This window comes from Botrytis deweyae (genome assembly GCF_014898535.1).
Source record: "Botrytis deweyae strain B1 chromosome Unknown BDEW_004, whole genome shotgun sequence".
In the NCBI taxonomy this organism is placed as follows: Eukaryota; Fungi; Ascomycota; class Leotiomycetes; order Helotiales; family Sclerotiniaceae; genus Botrytis; species Botrytis deweyae.
In genome coordinates this window covers 756713-781366 of record NW_024066211.1, presented here as the reverse complement: position 1 = coordinate 781366, position 24654 = coordinate 756713, and the positions used below count along the sequence as shown (strand labels likewise).

Genomic DNA, 24654 nt, shown 5'->3' with positions numbered 1-24654 from the left:
CAAGGAATCATACTAATCTCCATAGTTAAAATCATTTCTCTCTTTGGATATGAATCATCTCACCAAATCCGAAGTATGGATTCACAGTCACATACTCAACATGGAAACACCGTGCTGGTGGGCCGCGTTATTTTCTAGCTTCTTTTTGTCATGTATCTTATGATTTGGTGCAGTTGCCAAATTTCTTCAAGGTTCTGGGGATCCTCTACCCCCACTATAAGTATGTGTCTCTGGGAGAAGGTATAGACTTCACCCTTTGGATTTCCTTCTCGTCGATCTACTTATCTAGATTTTCATAGTTTTGATATGTTCCCCAGAATTTAAGTGGCTTTTCTCTTATCGTCCATTCATCATCACACACATCCCACCCTTTTACATTGTGCGAATCCTACTTTAATTCACTACTCTTCCATCATGACAGCCTATACCCCCCCTTCGTCGATTCTCATAATCGGCACAGGTGTGTTTTCTCTAAGCACCGCCCTCGCCCTTCTAAAGAGGCCCGACTACAAAAATACAACCATAACTCTCCTCGATCGCTCTCCCTTTCCTGCTCCAGATGCCTCCTCCGTTGACTCCTCGCGCATTATCCGCGCAGACTACGGTGATCCCCTCTATGCCGAACTTGCGGACTCCGCCCAGAAACAATGGCGGCAGACAGGCGATGATGAACTTGGCGGCCAGGGTCGATACTCTGAAAGTGGTTTATGTTTAACCTGCGACACCTCATATGAGAACAGTGGGCAAGGATATGTAAGATCAAGCTTTTCAAATGTTCAACAATTGATGAAACAGGCTGGAGACACAGACGGAGTCTTAGAATTACCATCAGCAGAGGCCATACAGAAACTCTTTAATGTAGGGCCAGGGAGTGGAGAATGGGGATATATCAACCGACGATCAGGATGGGCTGATGCGGGAGCCTCCTTAGTCTGGCTGCGAAAAGAGGTTGAAAAGCTTGCCGACGAACGTGTGAAATTCATCGTCTCGGAAGTCACATCGCTCATCTTCTCTACCGATCAAAGCACGATCCTTGGGGCCAACACAGCATCTGGTATTCAATACTTTGCCGACCTCACGATTCTCGCAGCTGGGGCCTGGAGTGCCAAATTCCTCGATCTGCGCTCTCAAGTGCATTCTAGCGGACAGTGTTTGCTATACATTGATATCACAGATGAAGAACAGGAAAGATACAAAGACATCCCCGTGCTCCTTAACATGGCTACTGGTTACTTTATTCTTCCACCGCGGAATAACATTTTAAAAATCGCACGCCACGCCCACGGATACTCAAACCCAACCATGATTCCCCACCCCCACCCCTCCTCCTCAGGCGAGATGATCAGCGTCTCTCTGCCCCAAACAACTTACGACCACCCCGACAATTGCGTGCCTCTCTCTTTTCAAAAAGAAGCCGCAATCGCCCTCCACACATTCCTCCCCGATCTTCCACCCCGTCCCTTCTCACACACAAGAGTGTGCTGGTACACCGATACACCCGCCGGCGAATTCCTCATCACCTACTGCGACAAACCACAAAGTAGCGGCGGTCTTGGGCTTAAAGGTGTGTTTTTAGCAACGGGTGGTAGCGGACACGGATTCAAGTTTCTCCCCGTGCTTGGAGAGAAGATTGTGGATGTGATGGAGGGGAAGGATGAGGTGTGGGAAAAGAAGTGGAGTTGGAAGAATACGGAGGGGTGGGATGGGATGACGGATGATGGGAGCCGGGCGGGTCCAAGGGGGGAGAAACTTTGTAAGTAGGAGGCATTTGGGCGTGCGCTTTCTTGTCTATGATGTTTGGAAGAATAATTGCGGAATTAGATTTAGACAATACACAGCATGGTTCACTTTAGACATAGAGTATGGCTAGATTAAGAGTAGTTAGATGGTGAAGGGTTATATAAAGAATTATATAGAGGACTAGATGATAAGACAGCACATATACAGATGCCATAAAACCCGACTCGAACAGCATGGTCTACATGCATGCAGTGTAGTAGGTACTACCAACCTTCCTTTCTTGTATACAGATAATCATTGCTGTTAATTTCGGATAATCTCGAACTCGAGCCAGTCAGGTTTTGTATTGATTATTTCACAAGCATCTTCACATTGACATTGCATACAATATGTATATAAAACTAATGTTTTCTTTATTATTTGTTGTAAAATGTACCAACTAAGGCAATTTTGAATACTTGCTTTATCAGAATAGAAGTAGCAATTAATGACGGCATCGCAGGACCTGCGCACCAATGCCATCCGTCAAAGATGATGTTTCGCAGTCTATGAGGACTAGTAACGCGTAAACATGCTGAAAAGCACAAATATATGAGTCCCTTCTTTGACTCTTTTCCCCCCTTTGATACGCCTACCATGCATGTTAATGTTCGTAAGATCGTGAAATAATGTTGTACAATGTAAAAAAGTGGTGGTACATCTGAACTGAATCAGACCTTCTTGAAATCTTTGGGCGATGTTAGCAGATGTCATGCATCGAGAGATGTGTAAATATTTACCTTGAAGCACGGGATAGATCATCTCGAAAGCTTGGTAAATTTCCTCACGGACTTTTGCTCCCGTCAAGACAATCTTGCCACTGACGAAGATCAAAAGAACGATCTTGGGTTTCATCATTCTGTAAATGAGACCAGGGAATAATTCAGGCTCGTAAGAGCTGAAATTCATGTGGCGCGAAGCAAGTCCTTCCAAGCGAATGGGGAACTTGATATCGCAGGAACCAACGATGTTCTGGATCTTGAAATCGGTGAACTTTGCGTTGAAACCAAGCTTTTGGATGATACGAGCATATTTGCGGGACGCCAATTTCGAATCGTCTTCTGACTTTGCACCAGTAACAACCATCTTGCCCGAGGCAAAGATCAAGGCAGTAGTCTTGGGGTCGCGAATACGCATAATAACCGCAGCGAAACGCTGGGCAGGTTAGCAAAACGAAATATTAGATAGCAAGCCTAGAATCAGTAGTCACCTTTGGATTATATTCCGCGTTTCTTGCATGTAGTGCGATGGTCTTCAAGTCAAGACGGCAGTCCAAGTTGACTGTGGCAACGATGTTTCTTTACATGCAAGATAAGCCTCATGAAAAATATAATGAGGCACAAGGGTTATACATACTGTAGCGTGGGAACGATTCCACTGACACCTTGGGTGGCAGCGGGGGTGGCAGCAGGAGTCGCAGGCGGGGAGGCAGCGACGGGAGCCGCAGGAGTGACCTGCTGCTTTCCAGCGACAGCCTCGTTAGTAGATGGTGGAGTGATATCGGCAGCGCCGCCGGGGAAAGACAGCGAGCCAGGTGCGATGAAGTTTTTAGCGTCAACGGCACTAGAAGGATGTGTCTGAATGGAATCCATGATGACTTCGATGTATTGTTTATTCAAAGAAGTGTTTGTGGAAGGTGAGCAGATCTATTTGTATGTAAAATGTTAGATCGCAATCGGAAAAGCGATAAGAGTGAATGTCTTTCTTTCAAGGATCGTGAAGGTCCAAGAGTAGATGGGGTACGGCGGACGTTCGAGATAGCGTATCTTGAATTGAAAGCGTCACTCGAAAGTAGCCACCGATGAGGTAGGAAAGTAGAAGAGATTGGGGATAGAGAGATGTGGCTATAAATGTGTGTTTATAATCGCCGATGTAAATAAAAGCCGTACCGTTTGTGGGAGATAAACAACTCAATGTCTCCCCTACAGTTGCTGCTCGACGAAGATGACTTTGTGATTGACTTGAAGATCTCAAGAATGATCGAGAGTCGAAGTCCTAGCAATCACCGACCGATGTTTATGATCAGGGTGTGAATAGCAAGCTCTTGTTTAAGAAGGTCTTGTTGTTGTTGCGACAATGCGACAAGGTCCAAGGTGAGAGAGATGCGTCGCAAGGTGAATCACGACAGGAAATCCAAGGTCGCCAAGGACGGATTTTATTATTAAAGGAATGTATGATACTCTGCACAATCAAGCGCAATGTATTTTCGTGGGGTTGGAGGAGGAGTAAGGGTTATTAGAATATTCGAGTATATTCTAACGTTGGTGGTAAATTGAATGGGTGGATGGGATGGATGTGGGATGGTGGTGGTGGTGGTTGTGGTTGAAATCGCAAAATTGAGTAAGATTACGAACAACCGAAATAAAGCGGGACCGGAGAGAGTTCAAAAATTATTTGAATGTGGCAGCAACGAATCTATTTATAAGAGATGAGAAGTGCCACTTTGGTCTTTGTGGCAGACCGTACTACGAAGGAACCCATAATTAAATCCTTTATTTCACGTTCGGCGCGAGGAAAGTGCGACGTTATCGACCAATGAAAACTTGGCTTACAGCGATCTACCCTACTTAAATCTCTTGAAACCAACACCACCACAATCTGTTCACTCACGCTCGCTCAGGTAAATAATAAGAAAGAAGAAAAAAAAAGGAGTCAGATCAGTCACATCCGTCACAACGCGGGCAAGTTGCAACGCGTCCTTTCAACCGCTTCTGACACTTGAGAGGTCTCCTTTTTCCCGTTACCCCCATTCTCGTCGTCTGGACCTTTTCTTTCCTTTCGCCATCGTGTATCGGATGTACATCTCATGTATATTATACGATAAATAGTTTGCGTCGATGTGTGGAGAGGACTTATTAGCTGGGTACCTCCTCAGAAGAAACGATGGACGACCTCTAGTGGCACAGTCATCGTGAGCACCGACTGTGAAGGTGGAGGAGGAAAGAGAAAATGAAGAGCAAGAGCAAGAGAAAAAAAGACGAACAACAAATAGGCAAAGTCATTACGGAAGCCGATTTCATAAAAGGATGGCAAAGAGGCGAACAATCGGTTACTCTCAATGACCAATCAACGATCCGAGAATGGCATTTCATTATTCCACCATTTTGGTAGCGCCACGGCTAGTGAATTTTGCGATACAAATAGTAGGTACCTAGCTGGAGCTGGAGGCATGGAGGTAGTGAAAAGAATCTTGGCGCTTCCAAGGTTTGCAGGTAAAGGCGAGAAAGACTCTTGACGGTTTGACCCTTTGTTGTGATGGTGATGTTGTGATGTTACGAACTTGCGAGGAATCGCCATTGTCCGAGTAGTAGGAGTAGTGGTAGTAGTGGTAGTAGTAGTAGTATTATTATTAGTGGTAATAGTAGTACCTACCTGGTACCCGCTCTCTGTGCCCAATAACAATAATTGATGATCTGGCCTCTCGTTCCTTTCTTTTGATGTTGCAATCGACAATTGATAGTTTGAGAGTACATACCATGGATATCGTAGAAGTAGAACATCAATATTGATATTGACTCACTGAGCCTCTTGATGACATGAGAAGAATGTGATATATCAGATATAGGTAGGAGGTATATTAATTAATTACTTGCATAAGAATATACATACATTACGATTTATTCCACGGTTGAAAAGGCTGCAGGTGAGATACCTATTTACCCAGGCTCCTAGACAATTAATTTATCCATCCCTTATTACATGCATAACTCACATGCATTGGCGCGTATAAATTGGATATACTGTATTTCCATGTTATCGTCGTACGGTATAGGTAGGTAGTATGAGTCACCGTTAAAGTTGTACTGCAGCAAGGAGGCGCAATGCTTTTTTGGAGGGTGAGGTGAGTGTGTGTCCAGTCCCCGGGTCTCTTCAGAATCCAGATACCTATCCATATCAAACACCAGCCTCGATTGTGTTTCTCAGTTCTTAGATAATGACGCCACAATCACATTCATTTCAAGGTTCCAAGGTTTCTTTCTAAGGTTGTTTGTAATGGGAGAACCTTGACAGGAAACGATCAGAGAATCCTATCCGAGTATCGTACTGGAGGAACAAACTTTGATCGTTTTTGCTTTGTTTACCTAGCCGTGGACCTACTATTTCTCTCCTTCCCGAGGCTCGATGAATCCTAGATACTATATCCGTGCCTCGGATACAAAACAATACGATATTGACGATATTGACAATATTGATACGGTATCTATCATAGCGATATTGATATTGATATTGACATTGACATTATCATTATCATTGACATTATCACGATTATCATCATCATCCCAAATCCCCAATCCAACTCAAGCAACCGCCCACCCCCAAAGCAGCATAGTCTCTTGTATGATCGACAGAATAAATGAATGAAATAAATTAAACAAACGACTTAATTTTAAATCCAGGCTCAAGCTTACCTACCTACTAGGTATGCCAAGGGAGAACGCACCAACCCTTTTCTTATCGAAAGCTTTCATTCGAGTAATTCGAGTAATTCGAGCTATCTGCACCAGAAATTCTCCCCATGTTATTTCATTTCATGGCCGTCTGTCGGTCTGTCTGTCGATACGGAGGATGTATGTATGTGACATGACATGATGTATTACAATGTACCACTTTCCCCCGCGATTTCATTTAACCTTTTACTACTTAGGTACCTATCTCCTTAGTACGTATGTATGTAGGTAGCTAGAGCTTCCTAATAGTTGGAGTTGGACTACTATCGAGTTGGGGGCTGCAAGATACAAATGATGAGATACATCAATATCTATCGATATCCAATATCATAGGAATGCGAACCACACACAAAAATCATGATCATGGTTATTGATTGTTATGAATGAATGAATGAATGAATGAATGAATCTGCACATCCTCATTTCGTACCAACTTCATTATATACTACATGTAGAAAATATAATTATAATCCTCTCTCTCCTTAATAATTCATAACCAATAATAAACAATAATATAACCATCATCATCATAATAAAATCCGACGTCATCCCATCTCATCTCAACAAACCAAAGAATGTCCAAAACTCTATAGACTATACGAGTATGAGGTCGTTTTACTACCTAGGTACGGAAACAAGCACCTCCAGAGCTAGGTAGGTAGTTGCGATTATTTCCGCTGGCTGACGACTGACTTGATTGGTAGTGATTGGTACAGTACGGTAGTTCGATGAATGTTAGAGTAGTCTAGTAGGTAGATAGATGTATCGATCATCGATGAAAGACTGGACTGGTAGGAAATACGGGGAGGAAATAATGACGTGCGGTTACCAGTTTTGAGTACGAATCTCGAATGTGGAATGGAGAATGGAGAATGGAGAATAGAATCCCATGGATTGGATCACTAATTCGCCGTTACTATTACGATACGAGTAGATATATAGATAGATACGGTTGTAACCAGAGCATTTAGTATGTGAGCGAAAGCTTCTTTTGATTTACTTATTACGGTGTAATTAATTATAATATCGATAGAATATCTAGATATAATAGAATGAATATAGTATTTTATCGATAGGTATTTAGATATATTCCCTAGACTGCGGGTTACGGCCGGCATATATAGCCCGTATACAAACAAGAACATTAATAACTTTATAAATTATATCATATATAAAAACTATTTAATTAAAATTAAAGATGAGAATTTAGTAAATTAATAATAATTAGAAGGTTTATTATAGATTTATATATTTTATTTTAAAAAAAATTAGTGTAAAGTTTTTAAATCTTATTGTATTTCTATATTCAAAATAATATAATCGATAATTTCAAAAGCTCTTCGATTATAATACTTTGATTGGCTAATAGGGTATTATAAGTGGAACCCGGCCGTAACCCGCAGTCTAGGGGATAGTAAGTATCTATTTGAAAATTCTCTAATAATTCAAACCTACTATTTACGCATATCGAGCTGCGAATTATAAAAGAAATTTTGTTATGTATTTTATATAGATATCATATATTATATATCTATATATTATATATCTATATATTATATATCTATATATTATATATCTATATATTATATATCTATATATTATATATCTATATATTATATATCTATATATTATATATCTATTATTCATTCATTCATTTATCTATCTATTTATCTATTTATTTATTTATTTATTCATTTATTCATCCCTACCCAAATAAACATCAACAAAGTACCTACCTATATACAGAGACAGTACAATCACCCAAACCCCAGCCTCGAGGTGACCGAGTAGTAAGCATCCCATCCCATCCCATCCTTGAAGAATTGAACGTGCCACTACTCCATATACTCATATATATTGCATATTGCATATGACATTATATCCTCTCCTCTACCCCTAGCATTCCTTACCGAGTGCGAATGCACTGACTGCATCATTTATTTATTGTAGAATGAGATCTTGGTTTATTATTCATGTATGACGATTTCTTGTACGACGATTTCATCTACAAAGTGTTTGGATGGATCATGTACAAGATGTTTGATTAGGGTTGTACTGGTTGGTTTGTATATGTGGAGAGGTGGTTACACTTGATAATAATAAGTCCCGGTGCTTGGTTTGTAGGTATGTATTGTATTGTATTATATTATATCTCTTTGCTCTGTTTCATATTATCACTGTTATGGGAGTTTGGGAAGAGTTTTGATACGCAATTTGGAGGCTGTTGGGGCTAGGTAGGTAGGTAGGTAGTATTTGGTATTTGGATTTCTGTGGGTGTATATCTATTGACTTGATTGTTTAAATCGCTGTAATGGGGTTTTGGAAGGTAGGCTTGGGTGTTGAGATGAGTTTGGTTGTTGTTGGTTAGTTGCGATTTGGGTGTTGGGGTTGGGGTCACCAGGTTGAGATGTTGAGATATTGAGATGGGTTGGTGTGTTCAGATTGATTTTGGATGTTGAGATGAGGTTAGTGTTGAGTGTCGAGGTGGTCTTGAGTGTTGAGGGGGTCTTGAGTCTTGATATGGACTTGAACATTACATGAAGATGGGTTTGAGCATTGAAATTCGTTTGAACACTGAGATGGTTTTGCACATTGAAGTTCCTCCAGATGGTACGGTATGAGATCGCAGGTTCACAAAGGTATCTTTGCAATGGTCTTTAGTCAATTGGAATACTGAATATCACCATGTATTCTGTCGATAAGATCTACCTCTACCTCCAGACTCCAAGTGGAGATCATATTGAGCAAATCATCCTTCAGCTAGGATAAATATCGAAGGGTCTTCTTCCTGTTTTGACATGATCTCTTTTCTGACTTCTTCATGAACGTTGGATGCGGTCAAATTGTATACACATAGTAGTGTAAGGTTACCCTTGTAGTCACGAGGTTGAATTCCAGGTTGACATCACGCACAGATCAACACAAAACTAGGCTACAACCCAGATGCAGGCAATGAGAGAATCCTCAAAAGTCTTGAGATGAAGTATAAATATCGAGATACTTGAGTAAATATCTGCTCGGTATCCTTTTACATTGTTTGTTCCAGAGATTCGGGCATGAAAATATCGAGTCGGTTGGCATCCCAAGTTGATCAATCAGGAGACACACATATATATATTTGACAACATTGCATTAAAATGGACGCAGACTCAAGTCGCTCTACCGACACTAGCAAGAGTGCTGATCTAACAGACCACACTCTTACAGACTCAATAGAACAGACTTCTACCTCTGATATTACCAATCATGGGAGTATTGAAGAACAGTCAATCCCCGTCAATCTTTCGCCATCCTCAGTCACACCTCCTAAGATCAAAAAGCGCATCACACCTACTCTGATTTCAGGCCCTCTACATAATGGAATCCCCACTCATAATAGCCCATCAATCTCATCCTCCTCCGTAGCACCCACCAGCCCCAATGTTCACCAATCACGACTCAACTTATTAGAAAAACGAAACGCATGGCAAGAACGACAAAAGCAAAAGGCCATATCCCCAAGCATAAATCAACCGTCCCCCTCGAACCTTGCAAAACATTTTCAACGCATCGATCTTGAAAACAAGAGGAAAGATCCCAACGCGCCTAGACGAGGAATGTCCGCTTACATGTTCTTCGCCAATGATCATCGTGAAAGTGTTCGCCAGGAGTATCCCCAGTCCTCATTTGGACAACTTGGTATGATCTTGGGCGAGAAATGGAAAGCGTTGGGTATGGGAGAACGTAGAGTGTATGAGGAGATGGAGGCAAGGGACGTGAGAAGATATGAAGAGGAACTTGCTAGATATCGTGGTTGAGTCTCTCCTCCATAGATCGATTGTCATACGGTTATTTTCAATGCCCCGTGTTCGCCAAGTCTCACTCACCTATCATCTCTTCATTTGTATACGCGCATATCTCCCATGAAAAACTGTCCCGTCTCTGCAAAATGCCAATTATCAACGGAAGTTGAAATCGGGAAGCAAATCCATTGTCGCTCCACGCGATTCATCTTCACAACTAGATAGTTCCGAGACAAAATTCGATAGTGTATCACTTGCATAGGGGCTTCCGTGTTTAGAGACCAATCCAGGATATTAAAAGATCTTCTTTCGTTAAAAGTATCAGCAGAGTTCACGGCAAGATGGATTTGATGGCACTAGTGGCCATATTCCATCAGATAAACGCCACTTGACAGATCCATGACAACCTTTCAAAATCCACCACGGGCATTACAAAAGTTGACTCGGGATCCCATAAGTTTGTGTAGGTGTCAAGCGAAAGGACTTGTTTCTATGAGGTTGCGCTCCTAAACACCTAGTTCTCTCTCTCTATTATACACGCGGAAAGGATGAATTGATCAAAGAATACTCGCATTCCCGAGTGCTAGTTTTATATTTTCATGTCATTACTCTCTCTCTCTATACATGTTTCGTCCACTCTACTTCCTGTAACCAACTGTAGTTTTCTAGGTAGAAGCTTTTTTTTGTCAGCGACGATGGTGATGGTGATGGTGATGGTGATGGTGATGGTGATGGTGATGGAATGGAGGTCTGTGATCTTGGATATATTAATTAGAGTTCAGAATCATTCAACGTTGCTGAAATCTCCATATCTCCATATCTTCAAATCTCCAAATCAGCAATTTCCACATATCAATCTCATACTCATATTTAATCTTCAAATCATTCTTATATCCAATACCGCTTGCTTTATTGATATACTAATAATTATGTCATAATAGCATAATAGTCTTCTTCTTCTTCTTCTTCTTCTTCTTCTTCTTCTTCTTCTTCTTCTTCTTCTTCTTCTTCTTCTTCTTCTTCTTCATTACTGAGGACTTTACAGCACTCGAAGTATTTCCTATCAGCGATACCTATATAGTATGTAGCTTTATTTTTATCTCGTATGATGGGGGGGGGGGGGGGGGGGGGAAAGAAGGTTCTAGGTATGTAGATAGGTAGATTTAATATCCATGTGGGATTGTGATATGTTTATATTTATATCTGCATTTATATCTCATCTATCTCGTCTTTCCTCACCTTTCCTGGTCAATATCTGTACTCACATATCCATATACCCGCATAATTCCCTATAGCTATTAACATTCCATCCATCCATCCATCCCATCCATCATCACATTCAATACAAAAGTACCAATCATCATGTTCAAATCCGACTCACTAATCTCGTCAACTCATCTCGTACTCTTCATACCTACTTACTACCTACCAGGTACCCGAGGTCCTCAACAATATCTCACTTCCATCTTTGTTCTTCGTAATCCGTACTTCTCAAATCAATTGATGCGCTCGTAAGGATATCAATCCGATCGTTCGTCCATCCTCTAGAAATGGGATGTCAATATGCATCGATGTTCTGTTCTTTAGATAGGTATCTATGTATCTAGGTATTTATATAATAAAATCTATCTTTAAGTTTCAAAATAATTTAATTTGTGAATTATATTTATTTATTCTATCCTATTTTGTTCAATCTCATCCCATCCCAAACTCCAAAATCCACATTCCCAACACTAGGTATCGCACACTCACTCTTCCTATTAACCTCTACTCCACACCTACAAGCTGATTACCTAACTCCTTGTTATAAAGAATATAAATCCTAATATCTTGATACCTATTCCAAGATTCTCTAGATAGATGTGCCATAAAAAACACACATGGATCTTTAATCCGATTCGATTTTCTAATCCTATTTATTCATTTTATCTCATTCTATACTATCCCACACTCTTACCATTTCACCCATCATCTCACACCCTTCCCATCAACCTCTACTCTACTCTACTCTACACTCACAAAATCCTTAATCCCCCCCTCCCCTTAAAAATATCATCAACTCCAATACTCCAGCACCTACTCACCTACCTACCTAATACAACAAACACGAGAAAGAGTTTAGCGAATTACATGTTTCTGAATCCTACTACTACTATTACTACTACTACTACTACAATCTAGGTACTGAGAATTAAACTACTTTTTCGTAGGTATACCTATGTAGTAGCTAGTATCTGAATCGATTGCTAGAGTATCAATCTTAAGATTTGTAATTTCATGTTCTGCATATACTATATTTATATATACTAACTCTCTCTCTCTCTCTCTCTATATATATATCCAATCAACTCACTCTTCATCAACATACTCTTCATTTTCATCTTCATCTTCAGCTCTCAGCTATCTCTTTTTTCTCTCCTACCATCAAAATTCCATATACTTCCAAGCGAAGCATCTCATCACACTAGTAAGAGCCAAACCCTTCCTATCTTTTCGACTCTAGACCTCTAGACCCAATCTTTCACAATACACCCATAACCAACAATAAATAAGTAGAATCACGAGCGCTGATAGGAATCAATTATCTGAACCCGCTGAACTATAACCACAGCTTTGAAAAAAGATATCATCATGTCACCCACCTCCTTGCTTGATCACTGAGCGCATGACTCGGCATGATGTTCAGAAAGGATGGAGATGTAAGAGCCAAATGGGATAATTACATGGAATCACATCACCCATTGAGAATTGCATACTGTCAAATGATCCTTCCCATTTCTCATTACTACTATACCCCCAAAAGGAACGTATGTATGCACAAAAGAAAATGCTTGCTTGCTTGTTGTGTACCCAACGCGATCGCTCATGCTTGCAAAAGACATCACTAATGAAATAAAGACAACCGCCCAATCCACCCAAGCCCTGTAGTGAAAAAACGACAGACAAGAAATACAGATCCGACCATATACACATCAGTCATTCGACCTTTCATTGCTTTAATTCTTTCTCCATGCATCCCGTGCAAAGTACAATTACCTCCCCACCCTCACCCTTATTTCCTCTCTGACAAGGGAAAATCTGCCCATCATCGAACCCACCCGCGCAATGACCACATCGGAAGCATTCGTCATGCCATTCGCCGCCTAGTGCTTGTACGTATTGACCTAAGACGGCTTTCTTACATCTCTTACATTTTGGGGCTTTGCGTTCTGTGCGTTTGGTTTGACATGAGAGACACCAGGCATATCCGTCCTTTTCTATATGCGTCATTCCTTGTTCGAAAGGATCTCCGCACTCGGCGCAGAAGAAATGACCATAGTGCCAATGTTCCCCGAGTGCGACGGCATGCTCACCGATGATAGGGGTTTTACAATGTTTACAGCGAGGAGCATAGAGTTCGTGCCAGTCGAGATGACAATAGAATCGTAACCTAGCATCTCCGTCTTCGGCTTCTGTTTCACCCTCGGTATCAGGGATCGTCTCTCCATGTGCACGACGCTTTATACGATCGAGACGTGCTGCGCGAGAAACGGCGGGCTCGGGGCTAATTTCGAGGTCTTGAAGAGCGGTGCCACATGTGAAACAGATAAAACATTCCGGATGGAACCGTTCGGGTACACCACGGAGAGCTACCACTTTTCCTTCAATTGGTAATTGGCACTGATGGCAAGTTGCTGTAGCTCGACTACCTGCAGCGGGAGACCAGTGGCCTCGAGGAATTGGCGCGGGGGCTTGTCGTGGATTGGGGCGTTTTGAGGCAGTTTTGGGATCTGGAAGCGGTCTTGCCTTTGATTGTGACGAACCAGGCTCCGAAATCGTGGGGATCTGAGGTACGGACTGAGATACTGGCTCGTTGATAGTTGGAATATTTATCGTTGGTACAGCCGGTGCTGATTTGGTTGGGCTTGATCCCGGTTCAATGATCGTTGGAACACTAGGAGCCGAAATAGAAATTTGAGGGGAATCAGGAAATTTTAAGGTAGGGACTGACGGTGTTGATTCTGAGACACTTATACTAGGAACCGGGACGCTCACTTGGGTCGGTGCACTAAAATCCTTGTTTGATGAGACAGGCGTCGGACCTGGTCGAGCAGGTAGGCTTTGCTTTTGGCTATTTGGCCGGCGATCGAACGGCGATCTTCTTCGCACTTCTGGCTTGTCATCAGCCTCCTGCGGCTTCCAGTTTTTGTCAAAGCTTACAATTGGACGGCCAGGTTTATCACTGACTGCAGTGGGCGTGGGGAGTTTGGGGCTGCGATCACTAAGACGCATGCTTGTCGCTTGACGTATATCTTCACCTCTGATCTCAACCCCATTCTTTTTGGGAATCTCTTCCTTCTCAGCATCTGGTTCATTTGCCGGTGGCATGTTTGCAGTATATGCAGGATTTCTTGACTGTGTTGGTGGATTTTTATATATCTCGGTTGTGGATAGCTTTTTGGTGATTTCAGGCGGGGTACTATTGGATCGTGGAACATCCCCGGAAAATTGAACACGATTTAGGGGATTTCGAGGCTTGATCTGTAAAGCAGAGGCTGGGCGGCCATCCATGGGTCGACCACGATCGGAATCATTCGTGCTTTCTTGCTGGGGTTCCTCCCAAATCTGCTCACCAGTAAAGCTGCCTTTGATTTCGCCGCTAATGTTCCTTTTACCACCGCCGCTCATTCTTCTTCCGTTTTGTAGTCGGCTAATACTGCCGTAAGTCTTCGTAGCTTGTTGAGCCATTGCATCTCGACCGGTATCTAGGGATCCACTTAACGTTGGTTCTGGAGTAATACTGTTTTTCAATGGGGAGGAAGGCCTTGAAGTTACGGGGTTTTTTGGTCCTTCTTCATCGCTCACAATTGAGTCTTTTCTTGGAATTGCATCTCTAGCAAGCTCCGTAGGCACAGCAGGGCTAGCGATTCGTCCAACACTCTGAGTCCTTGCATGCGCATAACTGTTCTTTCTTAAATGGTCTTTGTATCGATACGGCGCATCAGGATTTTTGAACTTATCCCCAAACTGGTGCGTGTAGACCAACTCGGATGCTTCCTCTTGCGCAGCTTTATGGATCCGCACTTCGTCGTCGTGTTCCCCTTTTATATCCATATCCTCCATAGCCTCTCGCAGAGACGCTGCCTCCTCCTTTTCCATCCATCTTAGACCTCGTTCGATATATGTAGCACTGGGGACAACTTCGGAGGGTTTGAGAGGAAGCTCTTGAGGTGGTTGAACAAGCGATCGCCCTGCTCTAGAGCTGACCGAAGAATATGACCCAACGGAATTCCGAGTTGGTCTGCGAGAAAATGAACTTCCGGGCCGCGGTTGAGGATCGACAGAAGCTGGGGTCTCTGGTGGGGCATTTGTCTGCGGGGTGATAACTGATGATACCGATGATATTGAATTGGATTGTCGCCGTTTACTCGGAGGGGGAGGCCTTGCGCCACTCGGGCGAGCAACACGATTGTTTCTTAAATCTGCCAAGTAATCCGCTATCAACTGTCAGTAAGAAGCAAGACCATTTCTCAAGGACTTGAGCTTTGCCGGTAGCTGCAAACAAAAGACAAGATAGATCGAGCTTACCAAATTGATCGTTTGACATATATGATGGCCCAGGAGGAGTGACATTATGGTCGGTTGGCTCCTTAGATTTCCCTCTCAGTAACATTGTAAAAATCAGAAGGTGAAGAAAGTTGGCTCAAAAAATTATAGTTTGGCGAAGAAGCTTTAAGTATCGATGGCAGTGTAGCGAGGATTTGTTGGCGGTGTGTTGCGTCAGAGTTTCTATCCAATGTGGAAGTTCCAAGTATCTGTGATAATGTTTGAGATATAATTCGAGGCGTGATTCGTGCGTATTGCTTAGGATATCGTCGAGATAGTGTGGTTGCAAAAAGGAGGAAGAGGAAGAGGAGGAGGGTGGTGATGATGATGATGATGATGATGAAATTATTGAGGGGAAGGTAAAAAGGAATACAATGTTTATCAACAAAAGAGACAGCAAAGAGAGACGAGCAATAACAATAATAACATATACTTTTTTTTTTATAGGTCTTTGATGAATATGAAGTTGACAGTAACAGGGAGAAAATCAAGTATCACTTTGGATTCTTCAAACATTCCATGTTTTCTTATACAAATCACACAGTACAACCTACCTGGTGGAGGTTGGTTCTCTTGCTATCGCGCCGAAGTCAATAATCGGCTGAAGGCTAAACAGTCGTCTCAGCAACAAGCTTCTCTTGGACTTGAGCCTCCAAAATGTACCTACCTAGGTATTAGATCAGATCTAAATTATGGAGACATGATTTCCCAAATCAGAACCTTATAGAATACACTTTATGTACTTGAATCCTTCGTCCTCTTTCTCTTCTTCTTCTTCTTCTTCTCGAGCTTTGGAAGTTTCGATCGATTTCCTCGATTTCCTCGATTTCTTCTATTCCGTATGTTATGGATCCAATTAATGGAGAATTTTGGGAAAACGCATCGGGAACAGCGAATACAGCAAGGGGGGCTGCTTAGTAATACACAGGAGAGCGAATGGCTCTGTAATGATAGATTATGTAAGCGAGATAAGGTACACCGCGAGACCGCATGGGTAAGTTATGTTACACCGCTTTTATTTTACCACCAATGGAATCAATCTGCCAGGCCAAATTGATCCTGGCTAATGAAGGCGGTGTAGCAGCACAACTTATCCATATCCATACCTTCGTACTGGTCGTTTCCGCCATCAACTTTCCATTTCTCTTCTTGATCCTTTTCCCCTTGTCCCCTCTTCCTTCTGCCAAACACCACAACATTGACCTGACATCTTCTCCATCTTGCTCTTCTTCACCCTCTTCACCCTCTTTACTACATCCAATATACACACATGATCTTTACCGTCATCACCCACACATCTCTTCACAACAAACCCAGCACATTCTCGTAGGTATCCACAGTCTACATGGCCAAGCAAATTGATTGGTGGCGAATGCTATGGACGGGTCCTCGGCTTCAATTATTACTACTGAAGAAGGATTCTTAGTTTCTTATTCCCGATTCTATACCCATTACCCATACCCAAGTGAATATGTTAGGGAATAGCTCTGGCTACCTAGCTTCGCGGGGAGATAAAGCTCAGGTAAGAAAATGCATTTCGTGACTAAAACTTTTGCGCCCTTCACAATCATATTGATGCGCCGGTCCGGTGAGTAGGAAGGTCATTGCCTTCTTCAAATGCAGAGATTCCTTCGCATTTTCTTTTGAGCCTATCTTCATGGACTTGCATCTTTAATCGGTACTTTTTTCCTTTCTTCGTGTATATCTCATCTACACTCTTCTCGATTAATTTCTTTCCTTCTGTATCTATCTTCAAGGATACACCTTTCTATGTGAGATGAGTGCCATCAACAATGAGCGGTCAGGACGAGATGACAACAACGAAATGAACATTGCGAATGTGGTGGAGAATGTGGACAAAGATAGAAGGGGCCCATCAGATAAGAATCTTCTGGCGGAAGATCGAGGGCATTACACCGATGACCCAGAAAGGACTGAGGACTCGAACCCAGTGGATGTACCTCCTGATGGCGGATATGGCTGGGTTTGTGTGGCATGTGTATTTCTGATCAACGGGCATACTTGGGGAGTCAATAGTGTCAGTGAGCAAGCTTTCTATGCTTTTCGTTGCTAATGAATCTATTAGTCTTACGGCGTTTTCCTTGCTCACTACCTTGCGAGTGATACTTTTCCTGGCGCAACTTCCCTTGAATATGCGTTCGTTGGCGGCTTATCGATTTCTTTAGCCCTCCTCACCGCACCGGTAGCCACGAGCTGTACGCGCAAATTCGGAACACAAGTCACTCTAGCCATCGGTATTGTACTCGAAACCGCTGGGCTTCTTGGGGCTTCTTTTGCATATGAGATATGGCATCTATTCCTATCACAAGGTGTCGCTTTTGGGTTCGGTATGGGTTTCCTCTTCGTAGGTAGTGTTGGAGTGGTCCCACAATGGTTCTCGAAACGTCGATCTTTAGCCAATGGTATTTCAGCAGCTGGAAGTGGACTGGGAGGTTTGATATATTCCTTGGCAACAAATGCAATGATTCAATCCATTGGGCTCGGCTGGGCTTTCCGAGTATTGGCTATTTTGGCTTTTGCAGTAAACACCGTTTGTACAATTCTGGTCAGGGATCGAAACCATGCGATTGGATCTGTCCAGAAAGCTTTTGACATACAACTGTTCAAGAAGCCTGAATTCTTCCTTTTACTTGGATGGGGATTCTTCAGTATGCTCGCATACATTGTTCTTCTCTTCTCCTTGCCTAATTACGCGAGGAGTATCGGTCTCTCAGCCAAGCAAGGTTCGGTTATTGGTGCTATTCTAAATCTTGGTCAAGGTCTCGGCCGGCCATTTGTAGGGGCATTTTCGGATGCAACTGGGCGAATCAATATGGCGGGCACTTGTACCTTCCTAGCAGGACTTTTCTGTCTCGTTATTTGGATTTTCGCTAAATCATACGGAGTTCTCATTTTTTTTGCTCTTATTGTCGGAACTGTCTCGGGCACATTTTGGGCCACTGTTGCCCCGGTGGGTGCAGAAGTAGTAGGTCTCAAAGTCCTTCCTTCGGCTCTATCTATCATTTGGTTAGTGCTTGTGATACCTTGCACTTTTTCTGAGCCAATTGGACTAAAGTTGAGAGCCTCATCTGGGGATATATACCTACACGCACAGGTCTATGCAGGATGTATGTACATAGGAGCTGCACTGTGTATGTGGGGCCTGAGGGCTTGGAAAATCAAGGAGTTGGAGAGCTTAAGAGAGGGAGAAAGGGAGAAAGAAGTAAGGGATGAGGACGAGGCAAGGAGGGAAAGAGAAAGGGAACAGGGCGAAGAGAAAGATTCTGAAGAGGGTGCCAATGTTCCGATGAGAAGGCAGATGACAAGAACAGAGAGTGTGAAGCGAGCCACAAAGGGGCTCTGGGTTTTACAGAGAGTTTAGAAATACCTATGCTATTGATACCCCGGTATATTCAAAATAGATGTCAGAGAGGAGGCATACATATATACACACACATAATTATATCGATTTCAACATCAATTTAAATTCATTGGATACTACCAATGACGTATGCAACAAACACAAATAGATATCATCATTAAGGTGATGCCTAGTTTTGCTTTCCAGATCATGTTCATGTTTGCGGCGATGAAGATCTTGTTGTCTGTATATATATATATATATATATGATCTCTAATGGCTTATGAGATATGACGAATTCTGATGGAAAAGAACGAATACAAAAGATATTGAGGAGTCTGTCTCAAGGGGGTCTTAATCTTAGCTGAACAACAAGACTTTGATGTACCTAGGTAGTAGTAATTGAAAAGAATTACCATGACCAAACGATCTCATAAATTCACAATCACAATCGCAATCACATGTAAATAATTAATGATTACCTAATTGATTCTGATTCAAGTCTAGCGCGGGAAACTCACCTTCCTGATTGTTGAGATTATGCGGAATGTTCCTGGGCCTACCTAATAAGCGGGATCTTTTTTCAGGGTCTTCCTAGAGAGCACGAGACCCTATTTGGAAAATAACAGGAAATTCACAATCCCCTCATCTTGGACTAATCTTCTCCTTATTCACCATTTTATTTTGACCCTTTCTCTTGGAACACTGTCTACTTGTAATATAATACTTCAAAGGACCAAACAGAAAGATTTTGAACCTCAATTGATTAACATTGTGTTACTTTCTCGAAACTACACGCACAGAACAATCGCAAGCAGTGCAAAAGTGTTCTTTGAGAGCACCCCTATTCCTCTTCTTCTAGCCACCGTATATCGGTGATATTAATATATTATATCGTAGAGAGTTCGGGATTCAAACCTACGATACCTGCCGAAATTCAGAATCCATTTTCAACTCTGTTCTCTGTAGGTCAGTCGCGTACAAACGTTGTTCACCCCTCAGGGCTTCATAGTCCTATCATCAAAGACAAATCCAATTCGAGTAGGTCCGTTTTGAATCCTATCATTTTGCAGATTATTAATAGATTTGAAACAGCATAAAGAGCCTGCATCGATTTGAATCCTTTCGCTTGCGGCCGGCTCCTTTCGTAAACAAACATCATGGCCACAATATCAACGCCGAATACATCTTCGATTGGCAAAATCCGCTTTATCCCTCTCTCTTATAACTCCGCCGAGTCTCAAACATCAGCCTTACGTCTAATCCTGACCCTGCGCCCCGAATGGGAACAAACTGACGGGAAAATCGAGTTCATACGATTTACGGATGGCATAACAAACACATTATTGAAGGTTATCAACAAGAGACCTGGGCTCACCACGGAAGAGATTGATAACGAGGCAGTTCTGCTGCGGGCATATGGCCAAGGAACCGATTTAATTATCGACCGAGAACGTGAGACTCAGAATCACGAGTTACTAACGCAATACAATTTAGCACCAGCATTACTTGCCCGATTTAAGAATGGAATGCTATATCGATTCATTAGAGGAGCGGTCACTAGTCCAGCAGACCTCAGACAGCAAAGGATTTGGCGTGGAGTAGCTAGACGATTGGCAGAGTGGCATGCGGTTGTTCCTTGTCTGGCGACGAATCATGAGGTCCAACCCACAGAAATAAATGGTAGTGAACAATTTGCTTTTCCAGCTGCATTGAGCAAGGTGGAGCCTGCTCTCCAATCTGCTATTGACAATACCGCTCCTGGAAAACCAGCCCCTAATGTCTGGACGGTGATGCAAAAATGGATATATGCACTTCCCGTGGGATCAGAGGCAGAAAAGACTCGACAGGCAACTTTGCAAAAGGAACTGAATCGCCTGGTTGCTGAGCTCAGCAATCGACCTGGTCTTGGTGAAAATAGTGTGAGTGACCTTCGTGAAACCCGATGCGATCATAATTGTCTCTGGACGCAAAGTAGTGCTAGCATAACGATGCAATTCCCGCTGTAACATCCTGCCGCCGAGAACCGTGCTGACATTTTCCAGCTCGTATTTGCCCACTGCGACCTTCTAAGTGGTAATGTTATCGTGCAACCCCAACCCACTGGCACTACTACCCCCGCTGCAGTAGAAACAGTCAGTTTCATCGATTACGAATATGCCACTCCTTCTCCAGCAGCTTTTGATATTGCCAATCATTTCGCGGAGTGGGGAGGGTTTGATTGCGAACATCAATACATGCCCACGCGCGCAGAAAGACTCGATTTCATTCGGGAATACATTCGAAACTATTTTGCTCAATTGAAGCAAACTTGCGACGAAGAAGCAGAGGCTCAGAAAATGTTTACCGAAGTAGATGTATTCAGGGCGGTTCCAGGGTTCTATTGGGGAATTTGGGCATTGATCCAAGCCACGATATCTCAGATCGATTTTGACTATGCTGCATACGCAGAAATCAGACTGGGAGAATACTGGGCCTGGAGAGGAGAAAATGATGGTAGTCGAGCGGCTTCTGGCAAGGAAATGTCCTTGAGAGAGCGAAGATGGGCGCAGGACGCATAACTATCCCCCAAAAATTGATGCACAGCATGCATTTAGAATTTATTTAGATCGACTTGCATATTTATGAGGCTTCAACGCCTAGCAGCGTAGCCCGGTAGGAACACTGGAGTCTTCAACGACAAAATTTTGAGATACCTAATGAAGTTAAAAAGTTTCAAAAGTACATAGCTTGATTTTCACCATTAAAGAAAGGTTGATGATTTGCAATATAGACACTTTAAAGCAAATACCGTGCTGTCGCTGCACCCTTTTCACATCAAGGTTCACTGAAAAAACCGAGAGGAGATGTCAAAAGCAACATAGTAAAACAAGCTTAAATTGATGACTGGGTATCATAGGTTAAGCCTGATGCTAAGGTGACATTCGGGATCGGCCAGTACCTAGGCTCAAGCTCCAAATGTAGTATTGTACGCAAACGAAGATCAACTAGGGAAAGGACTTATTAGAAGAGGTAATGTGGATGTTTCATCGGTAACTGCCTCGTTTGATCCTAAGAAGTTCATCTTACATATTCAATACCGAATCAGCCTTACAAGATGAGACAAGATCAGACAAGATTCCGTACTATAGGGATCGAGTTATGGATGTTTCGCCTCCCTTTGTATTGATGGAAATGAAGGTTCGGCTTACGCCTCTCTAATATTCCCGCGTGTGGTAGCATTACGGCCTATCCGTTGGATCCATGGGAAAGGACGCCGCCATGATTGCTCGGTGCTTGTGCCACACGGCTCATGATTCCAGAGATCTATATTCATACCTTCATTTAGCACCATCACCCAGTGAGATGCACGGCCACATCCTCTTCTTAGGTTTATTAGTTGCATCATACATAGGTACCTATGTTTCCTGCATTGCCGGGGCTATCAGCTATGGTTGTCAACAGAGGAACAGAACCGGAGATTCGCTAGATTCAAATTGTCACAGCCAAAATGATCTATATTTGGCGGCTAACTTTCGCGTGGCAACTGTCCCGGTGTGATAATTTACGGAACCCCGAAAATCTGCAGTCTGAATTGTCAATCTGTGTGGTGGCCATGGCAGTGGCCGGTATTTGCCAGATAGGTACTCAAACCGTCACCCAGTCTATCGCCTAGCTCGAATTGCCCAATTCGGATAACTGTAGCGAATCTCGAGATAGTGAAAATAGTGAAAAGATTGACAGTGTGTTGAGAGGGAATCACAGAACTAGCAGTCCTGATAGAAAATCCAGACGTGTACTCATGCGGCCAGAAAGTATGCAACTCATGCCTCAACGGGATTAAATTGTTTCGAGGCTCAAGATCGAGTGGATATCAAGTGGAGAGCAGCCAGTAGTAGTTTTCGTACCGTACTTACTCCTTTGCGATTAGCGCCAGGCAAACTTCCTAAATCCAAACTTTGATTTACTACCGCATTCTGGGCCGTGTACTTACTCGAGCATAGGTAGCGCTCCGGGGCGTTACGCCGATTCTTACCATAACCTTAGTTGAATTATAGTCAGGAGCTGCTAGTCTACTCCTTTGCAACCAATCCCCATTTCTCATGCTTATCCAAAATCTGCACTAAATCGTGGAATGGGCCATCAAGATGTTGAAGGATTGCCAAGCAATACAAACCAGTCAATGCCACAACTAAGCGGTTCTCAAGTACAGCACCAAGAAACACCAGTAAGAAAGTAGCTCTTGAGGGGCAGGCCGTTGGGTTTTCAGCCCGAAGAAAAAGAGAGAGGGAAGAAAAGAAAAGAAGAGAAAATAGATGGATGTCCTATTTTGGGTTCTGACCTCAGAGTGCGTTTCAAGCATGTACGACCATGCACTGTATCATGATTGTGCGACCTTCTAGAGATTACAACACCGTTGTTGGATCTTATATCTTATACGTGACGTGTAATCTGCATGCTTACCTTAGGTATATCAGCACTTGAAATCTATCATGGGCGGCGGTGACGATCTAACCACATAACCCTCTTCAGTCGGTACTACCACAATCTCACACGCTACTAATTTGACACCATCAACTGTAGACCGTTACCCCATATCTTCGACATCACACTATCCTACTAGAGCAGGCAAGGCTGATAGCTATTGCGCCTCTTGAGCCTGTCTTAGATTATTTCGGTGCCTTTTGTGCGACGAAATGTCTTGCATTACTGACTTGACTCAGAACGAACTACATCCTCAATTTTTTATCGCTAGAGAATCGAGATTGAAATCAAAGGTTGTTTGGTTGTATGCACGAATAGGATTGGTGCAGCGACTCCTGGAAACACCATTTAGATGAGGCAAATTCAGGTTTGGGTCCAGTTCCAGGAACCAGGGACAATTAAACCTATCTTCTAAAAATACCCGATGCAACATATAAATTCCCATTTGCTGGGTTACGATTTCGTGTGGCGACAACGTTAATTCGACGTCAATGCCACAATTAACAATGAGTAAGAATAATTGTATCAGATATTATTAATGGACCTGGGACACCCGAGTACATTCACCGGATGTACGCCCTTGCCCCCAAAAAATGCAGGCCCGGATATACATGGCACATGCTGTTCATTGTCTCCAGAATCTGACATTGTTCCATAAAACTTGATGACTATTTGTTGATCTGACCCCGAGGTGATGATGCCAATCCAATCCTAGCTCTTTACCATAATCCGTAGGCTGTCAAATCAAGAATTTTCCCATTTGTGAAGCTCTGGATTGGATTAATTTAGCTCAATTTAGCTCGAAGCTGCTGATTAGTGTGTTGAGCAATGCTTTGATTGGCTCCGTCGGGTTTTGGAAAACCTTCAAAGCTTTCATGGAGCTGAGGTCCTCTAGACAAATCACCTCGAAGGATCATCATACTTTTAGCCTTACAGAGGTTAACACATCAGTTATACAGCCCAGGATCATCGTCACGGTGCGAAAATAGCACGGCTTGGAGTGTTTGGATTTGCAGGATACGTAGCTAACATCAACTCTAACCCCATACTGAAGCTCCAAGTGTCTGCTAGTGCAGCTAATCATATAGATGCAGTTCTCATGATTCAACAGTCGATAGATCACAGGAATACGCTGAAAGTTAGTCTGTTTGTACGACAATACTGGGATGGTAATGATAGTTGACCAAAAAACCTCTGAGAACAAAGCTACATACACACATTGAAAAGCTAAAGT

At 42.8% G+C, this 24654-nt stretch overlaps 6 protein-coding genes across 6 annotated transcripts; 4 read left to right on the top strand and 2 right to left on the bottom strand.

Moving 5' to 3' along the window:
• Window positions 1-414: 414 nt before the first annotated feature.
• EAE98_002248 (uncharacterized protein) lies at window positions 415-1761 on the top strand (the record flags this gene model as incomplete). Its single annotated transcript, XM_038949868.1, has 1 exon — window positions 415-1761. One exon carries the CDS (start codon window positions 415-417, stop codon window positions 1759-1761), a length of 1347 nt encoding a protein of 448 aa, XP_038813607.1.
• Window positions 1762-2450: 689 nt separating this feature from the next.
• On the bottom strand, window positions 2451-3371 carry EAE98_002247 (uncharacterized protein; the record flags this gene model as incomplete). Its single annotated transcript, XM_038949867.1, has 4 exons — window positions 2451-2467; window positions 2520-2934; window positions 2990-3077; window positions 3136-3371. 4 exons carry the CDS (start codon window positions 3369-3371, stop codon window positions 2451-2453), a joined length of 756 nt encoding a protein of 251 aa, XP_038813606.1.
• Window positions 3372-9364: 5993 nt separating this feature from the next.
• On the top strand, window positions 9365-10024 carry EAE98_002246 (uncharacterized protein; the record flags this gene model as incomplete). Its single annotated transcript, XM_038949866.1, has 1 exon — window positions 9365-10024. The coding sequence occupies one exon, from the start codon at window positions 9365-9367 to the stop codon at window positions 10022-10024; it is 660 nt and encodes a 219-aa protein (XP_038813605.1).
• A 2973-nt stretch (window positions 10025-12997) lies between these two features.
• On the bottom strand, window positions 12998-15662 carry EAE98_002245 (uncharacterized protein; the record flags this gene model as incomplete). Its single annotated transcript, XM_038949865.1, has 2 exons — window positions 12998-15486; window positions 15578-15662. The coding sequence occupies 2 exons, from the start codon at window positions 15660-15662 to the stop codon at window positions 12998-13000; spliced, it is 2574 nt and encodes an 857-aa protein (XP_038813604.1).
• An 876-nt stretch (window positions 15663-16538) lies between these two features.
• On the top strand, window positions 16539-19193 carry EAE98_002244 (uncharacterized protein). Its single transcript, XM_038949864.1, has 2 exons — window positions 16539-17633; window positions 17682-19193. Exons 1-2 carry the CDS (start codon window positions 17373-17375, stop codon window positions 18975-18977), a joined length of 1557 nt encoding a protein of 518 aa, XP_038813603.1. The 5' UTR covers window positions 16539-17372; the 3' UTR covers window positions 18978-19193.
• A 405-nt stretch (window positions 19194-19598) lies between these two features.
• EAE98_002243 (uncharacterized protein) lies at window positions 19599-21764 on the top strand. The gene is made up of 3 exons (XM_038949863.1): window positions 19599-19997; window positions 20052-20878; window positions 21002-21764. Exons 2-3 carry the CDS (start codon window positions 20117-20119, stop codon window positions 21515-21517), a joined length of 1278 nt encoding a protein of 425 aa, XP_038813602.1. The 5' UTR covers window positions 19599-19997; window positions 20052-20116; the 3' UTR covers window positions 21518-21764.
• Window positions 21765-24654: the final 2890 nt, after the last annotated feature.